General features: G+C 31.6%; 2 protein-coding genes across 2 annotated transcripts; one reads left to right on the forward strand and one right to left on the reverse strand.

The window, feature by feature from the left end:
• Positions 1–217: 217 nt before the first annotated feature.
• LOC116348469 (acyl-protein thioesterase 1) lies at positions 218–2,677 on the reverse strand. Its single transcript, XM_031779491.1, has 7 exons — positions 2,375–2,677; positions 1,919–1,950; positions 1,530–1,653; positions 950–1,109; positions 769–888; positions 542–681; positions 218–471 (listed from the first exon to the last, which is right to left on the reverse strand). Exons 1-7 carry the CDS (start codon positions 2,423–2,425, stop codon positions 439–441), a joined length of 660 nt encoding a protein of 219 aa, XP_031635351.1. The 5' UTR covers positions 2,426–2,677; the 3' UTR covers positions 218–438.
• A 596-nt stretch (positions 2,678–3,273) lies between these two features.
• On the forward strand, positions 3,274–4,828 carry LOC116348470 (WD repeat-containing protein 92-like). Its single transcript, XM_031779492.1, has 4 exons — positions 3,274–3,796; positions 3,870–4,435; positions 4,509–4,560; positions 4,621–4,828. The coding sequence occupies exons 1-4, from the start codon at positions 3,519–3,521 to the stop codon at positions 4,799–4,801; spliced, it is 1,077 nt and encodes a 358-aa protein (XP_031635352.1). The 5' UTR covers positions 3,274–3,518; the 3' UTR covers positions 4,802–4,828.
• Positions 4,829–6,069: the final 1,241 nt, after the last annotated feature.

The raw sequence follows: 6,069 nt of genomic DNA on the forward strand, positions 1-6,069 counted from the left end.
TGAGTATCAATCTCAAATTATTGCTCAAAATCACTTGATATCAATCATATTGTTGTTGTTTTTCTTTTAACTTACAAGTTCTCTTTTCTTTTTCTTTTCCCCAAAGGGCGAAGGGCTGTGATTGTGTGAGAATGTATTATATGTGTTACATTTTGGAAGTATTTTATCAAATAAAATTGCCACAAAAAATTTGTAATTGCGTTTATAAACAAAAATATCTTGTGTATTAGAGAATTGAACAAATTTTGCAACTGTATAGTATGCTCAGTTGTTTGCTTCTTTTTTATTGAAACCAATTATAAGACTAATTGAAATGGGCCTGTATGGAACAGTTTATGAAAAAGCAGCATTCTTATTAGTTGAATACGGAAATACTACTAGTTGAATAAATTATCAATATTGAACAACTGTTGTATTTGGTGAATTTTAGTGGTCATTCTACTGCGGTGGAACGTATTTCTCAATGAAATCCTAAAATTTAAAATGGCATCATGATTATTTTGGATATATTTCATCATATTGCTATATAGTATATACATACCTTAACGTCATCCATTTCTTGTTGTGATGACGAATGCATCAATCGTGGATAAGATGAAAATTGAGCACTTTTCATAAATGTTTTTAAACTATAGTGTGACAATTGACCAAACTTATAAGGTACAACTGGATCCAATTCGCCTGAAAGAATAATTTTTTTAAATTAAATTTAATAATTTTTTTTTGAAGACAGAATCAATTTTTCTGTTAAAAATGACTGACACTTACCGTGACATTGAAAGATTGGCACAGTATCGGAAGTTTTCCTTGCATCTGGAAAACTCTTATGTAGTGGTAGCCAACAGGATAATGCAACTATACCTCCCAGCACTTGTGATGATGTTAGTCCTGAATGGTATGGATTAGTCAACATATGTAAATCATTATGAAGATAAGAAATGATATAGACCTGTGTGTAATGCAAGTGCGCCTCCTTGTGAGAAACCGCCAACAATGATTCGATTGGCTGGTATTCCGGCTGAAATCTCTGATTGTACCAGTGATTGCACATTTGCAGTTGCTCTTTTGATGCCCTCTTCATCTTCTGGTCCATACATGTCAAGTGTTTTCTATAAATTATTTCACAAATTCAATTTATATAATCCTTCTACACAGGCTAAAGTGATAAAAAAAACCGAAAACGATATAGGTATTCTATTTAAATTTTGTTTGCCTTTATAAGTCGCGACTAATTAAAATTCAAATCGAAATTGAGTTATTTTTAAACGACTTGTCCAATCGAATTACATTGAAATGGGTTCATTTATAGCTGTACCAGACAAATTCACCAGAAATAAATATATTTATAAAAATAAAAACCAGGTGTTGACCTAGCACTGCATTGAACTCTACCGTTGTTATTTGAGTAAACAAAACAAAGTTCGTTCAAATCAAAATAAATGACTATGTAATCAAGAATTTAGGGATTAATGTATTTGATTCATTGGCATATTAATTTTATGCAAAAAAAAAATAACGAAAACACCTACCAAATCAAACCATGATGGCATTTCGAAGCCTGCATTGAGCGTCACCGGCATGGTTGGTGCAGTTGGACAGATCACTTTCATATACGATGGACGTATTTGAGCCATTGCTTGTGCCCAGCCATGACTGTTGACAAATTAGAAAAATAAAATAAACAGAATTTGAATTAATTGATTCGTTTCTTTCATCTTCAATCATACACCATCATCATGGGCACAATGCAAAGAAAAATCAAATCTAATTCATGTTGAAAAATTGAGGAAAAATTGCTTTGAAACGTCCATATTGCGATTGGATTTCGTTAACCTTGAACTTATTGCAATGCACTGAAAATATACTATATTTAGTAAACAGCTGTATGCGAATGTGTGCCAGTCTACACCACACTTACCCTGTATCGCCCAAGCCATGTAAAAAGATAATCTGAAATAAATCACAAAAAAAGAGCATGCCGCAATTACCAATAAGATTGCAATTGAATTAACGTTAAACATATAAAATTGACGTGAATTTGATTTCAATCACAATTTGAACTAATGTTTATATTGATTTTTCCATCGCTGAAAATCATAATCGTATAGTGAGGTTTCGCGATTATAAAAAGGAAAACATCAAAATTAAATAAGTTTCATGAATGAAAAAAAATATATGGAAGAATACTGTTTTGTAATTAGGAAAATCATTGCGAGGACAATGATCGGACAAAAAAGCAATTAGGTCTGAGCTATTTAATCACTTTATCACATTCAATCTACTACATTAAATTGAAATAAAAATACACGATTGATTCAGATGGAAAGCATGTTCAATGATATTTTGTGTCGTTTTTTTTTTCTTTTGCACTTACCGAAGCTGTATGTTTTGATGTTGCTTGAAGAATTACTGGACTAACAGCCATTTCAGTATTTCTTGTTTGTTTTTGCACACAATTTCCAATTTTGATTAAAACAAAACGAATATAGAATGTTTATTAAATAAACGATGAATGAATTGAGTGGTAGAATGAACCAAATGGCAATGAACACTTTTACCGAATGTAAGAGCACGAAAAATTTGTTTTTGTTGCTCAGCTTCTAACTAATATATATACTTCAAATACGTTTTTTTTTTCTCTATCTTCTCTTCGTTTGCCGTTTTTCATGCACGTCATATGTCACTGTTGTACAACGTTGATTCTTTGCGCTGCATGTATTGGCTAGTGTATTGGTAATTCAATTGCGTTATATGTGTATGTGTGTCTACACGCTTGCTGATCTACCAAAAACCAACCGAAATATTATGAGAACAAGTTGAAGTAGTACAAAATCACTGCTCTATTTGATTAATGAATTTTTATTTGAAATAATTAAAAAGCATCAGCTGGGGCCATGAGAGAATTTATTTTTCTTTTGAGAGTTGTGAGAGTTGAGAGTTTTGCAACTGAAATGCACTTCAATGCACTTTGTATCTATGCATTTATGCATATAACTAATAGAAAAGCGAATGCATAATTCATAATCCTTATGAATTCATGATGTTCATTTTAAAATGATTGTTTCCAACATTGATTTTGACTTATAAAAATAAATTTTTATTCAAAATTAGCAACATGTAATAAAATATGAGCAATTCTTTTTTCACTACAGTTCATGACAAATTGATAGCGACCTCTATTTACATACGATGAATTATTCGATTATCTTATTTGACAGTCGACACAAAACACATGTTTTCACCGAACACATTCATGTTATGAACACACAAATACAATAATATAAAATCGCACATTGAAATTGCCAATTTACCGACACACTGATTTCATGGCACGACCGACTGAAAACATAAACAATTGACAGTTTTCACATTGTACCGTCAGTTGTTAGTACAAAAACACTTACATTAACCTTAGAAAATAATAAACGAATGAACAATACACACAACGAACATAAATTTAGCGATAAAATTTGGTATGTTTGAAATTTGATGAAAAAGTCGAAAATTAAGCCGTAAAAATGGATGAAACATTCATGTTTGTTCACATAACACACGAAGTGAATTTTACCATTTTTGATACCAAATGGTTACCGCAAACGGCAAAATTTGCGGCAATTGGCGCCAAAACGAATGGAACCGGTGGTTTAATCAAAGTATTCGAATTGAATGGAAAACAACTTGATATTACGCGTGAAATAAGCCGACAAAATGCATTCAAATGTTCGGCGTTCGGTTTGTCACGAACGAAAAATTATTATTTGGCTGTTGGCGATTTTGGCGGTTCACTACAAATTATGTAAATTTCAAATAAATTTCGGTGTATGGTGGTAACAAAATAATAAATGTTCGGTTCTTTTGTTGATTAATAGAGATTTGGATCGATTTGATGTCTTCAATATTGATAACGCTCACAAGGGTGTCATCAATGCCATTGATGCGGCTGGATCTCAGAAAAATCGAGGCGCAACCGAAATAGTAACGGGTGGACAGGATGGTCATGTCAAAGTTTGGGATCCAAGATGCAATTATGCGGTCGTACAACTGATGCCAAAACAAGGTACCAAACGTCCTGATTGTTGGTCAGTGGCATTTGGTGACTCATACAATAGATTCGAGCGATGTGTGTTTGCTGGCTTTGATAACGGTGATATCAAATTGTTTGATTTGCGTACGTTAAAAGAGCGATGGGATGTGAATGTAGGGAATGGAGTTTGTGGCCTTGAAATGGACAATAAATACGAACCATTACGCAAATTGGTGGCTTGCACAACATTTGGCGGGATACATGCTTATTATTTTGATGAATGTGATGCGCCTGTACCAATGTATGCGTTTGCAAAGGATACGATTAGCTGTGAAACAAACGCAATCAGTGATAATATTAGGGGAAAAACTAATCCAACCATTTGGTGTGTCCGTCATCTACCTCAAAATCGTAAGTAAAACGAAAAATGCCTGCCAATTCTTATTTGAATATAATTTTATTTTTTACATTTTTCCAATGACAGGTGACATTTTTGCAACTTGTAGTAGTAGCGGAATGTTGAAAGTTTGGCAAAGGTAATACCACATTTTCTTTAATTCCAAACGCCCATAATTTTGACGAATTTTTTTTTTCAGCCCAAAAGAAAGTTGTAATTTCGAAACCAATTCGTTGAAGGTCATGTGCAAACTATCGCTCGGTAATAAACTAATCAATTGTTTTGATTGGAGCCCGGATCGAACTGGATTGGGTGTTTGCAGTTCATTTGATAAAAAGATACGAGTTATTGCCTCAGTTAATATGCCATTAGGTCAATAAATCAATAGAAAATAAATTGATATATTATTTCTATTTTTTTTACATTAATTTAATATGTTGTTGATGAAATGATTTTATCACTGTTATATGGAATCATATTGAATGCCAAATTGAAAAGAAAAATTCTTAAAAAAAAATATTTTTACTGATTAAAAAAAAAGATTTATTTTATTTTCGTCGACATTTTATTCAGAATGTAACGTTTATTAGAAAAATAGAAAAAAATGAATATTCCAGATAAATTTATGGGTAGCATTTAATGTCCGTTCATAACAAGTGCTCATAAAAGTCAGTTGTAACTAAACAATTGCTACAAAGTTTGAAATCCGTTACCATGACAACGGTTTGTATGTAAACGAATTTAAGCTTCAATTTGCGATAGTAAGTAATGATATATCTTCCTGAACAAAATAGTAGTGTGTATTTGCTGGTATCATCCTGAAAAATTAGAAAAAATAATAAAACATCATCAATTTTCATACGTTTCCATACAAAATATATGTGAGTACCCGGGTTGCAAGTACGATATTTTTTTTTAGGTAGACAGAAGGGAAGACATTATTTATTTTTAGTAAAAAACTCGGTAAAATGGATACTTTTTTCAATTAAATTTGAACGAAAATGAAGTAAATCATTTTAATTTATTTTATCAATTCAACGGTATGCATCAACATTCTTAAGTTTTCCAATCAACGAATAAATTTATAAAATTTGTATTGATTCAACGATAGTTCAATTCTATTTTCATCGAAATGTTGGGTTGAAAAGTGTTTACTGTGACAGAATAAATGAAAGAATGTTGAGAAAAGTACATTGAATGCGTATGACAGATGCCATCTTGTTCAATTTTTTTTTCCGTAATATATTTAATTTGTATGTGGTCTTTTTTGGTCTTGTTTTTTTCGTACGAACTTTTATTCACATTTATCGATCGATTTTGAGATCAATGACAAAAAGCCATGCTAAAAACATTACAAAATGTTCGAATAATAGACAGCAATTTTATAGACGAATTCTAAAAATAATAACCAAGCAGCGCAGATAGAAAAAAAGGCACACAATTTTCAAAGTTGTAATATCAAACACAATTTTTTTGTTTCAATTTTAATTTTAGCATACTAGTTTCTTCCGATACTTCTATATTTTTTTACATATGGGAGGGTTACTGTAATATATATATTATTCGGGTAATCTTATACAGGAATTACATTTTGGAAGTTCTGGAAACCAGGCCAAATCCCGAAAGTCCACCAATCAGCCAAATTCCA

Source organism: Contarinia nasturtii, unplaced genomic scaffold (assembly GCF_009176525.2).
Source record: "Contarinia nasturtii isolate CC-2019 unplaced genomic scaffold, AAFC_CNas_1.1 Cnas_scaffold_2459, whole genome shotgun sequence".
NCBI classification, from domain to species: domain Eukaryota; kingdom Metazoa; phylum Arthropoda; class Insecta; order Diptera; family Cecidomyiidae; genus Contarinia; species Contarinia nasturtii.

Excerpts from the sequence above, each read along its gene's own strand:
- LOC116348469 (XM_031779491.1), bottom strand. The coding sequence starts at position 2,425 with ATGGCTGTTAGTCCAGTAATTCTTCAAGCAACATCAAAACATACAGCT. Across the intron at positions 1,951-2,374 it reads CATCAAAACATACAGCTTCG|ATTATCTTTTTACATGGCTT; the intron begins GTAAGTGCAAAA and ends GATTTATTTCAG. Across the intron at positions 1,110-1,529 it reads TGCCATCATGGTTTGATTTG|AAAACACTTGACATGTATGG; the intron begins GTAGGTGTTTTC and ends AATAATTTATAG.
- LOC116348470 (XM_031779492.1), top strand. The coding sequence starts at position 3,519 with ATGGATGAAACATTCATGTTTGTTCACATAACACACGAAGTGAATTTT. Across the intron at positions 4,436-4,508 it reads CCGTCATCTACCTCAAAATC|GTGACATTTTTGCAACTTGT; the intron begins GTAAGTAAAACG and ends TTCCAATGACAG. Across the intron at positions 4,561-4,620 it reads ATGTTGAAAGTTTGGCAAAG|CCCAAAAGAAAGTTGTAATT; the intron begins GTAATACCACAT and ends TTTTTTTTTCAG.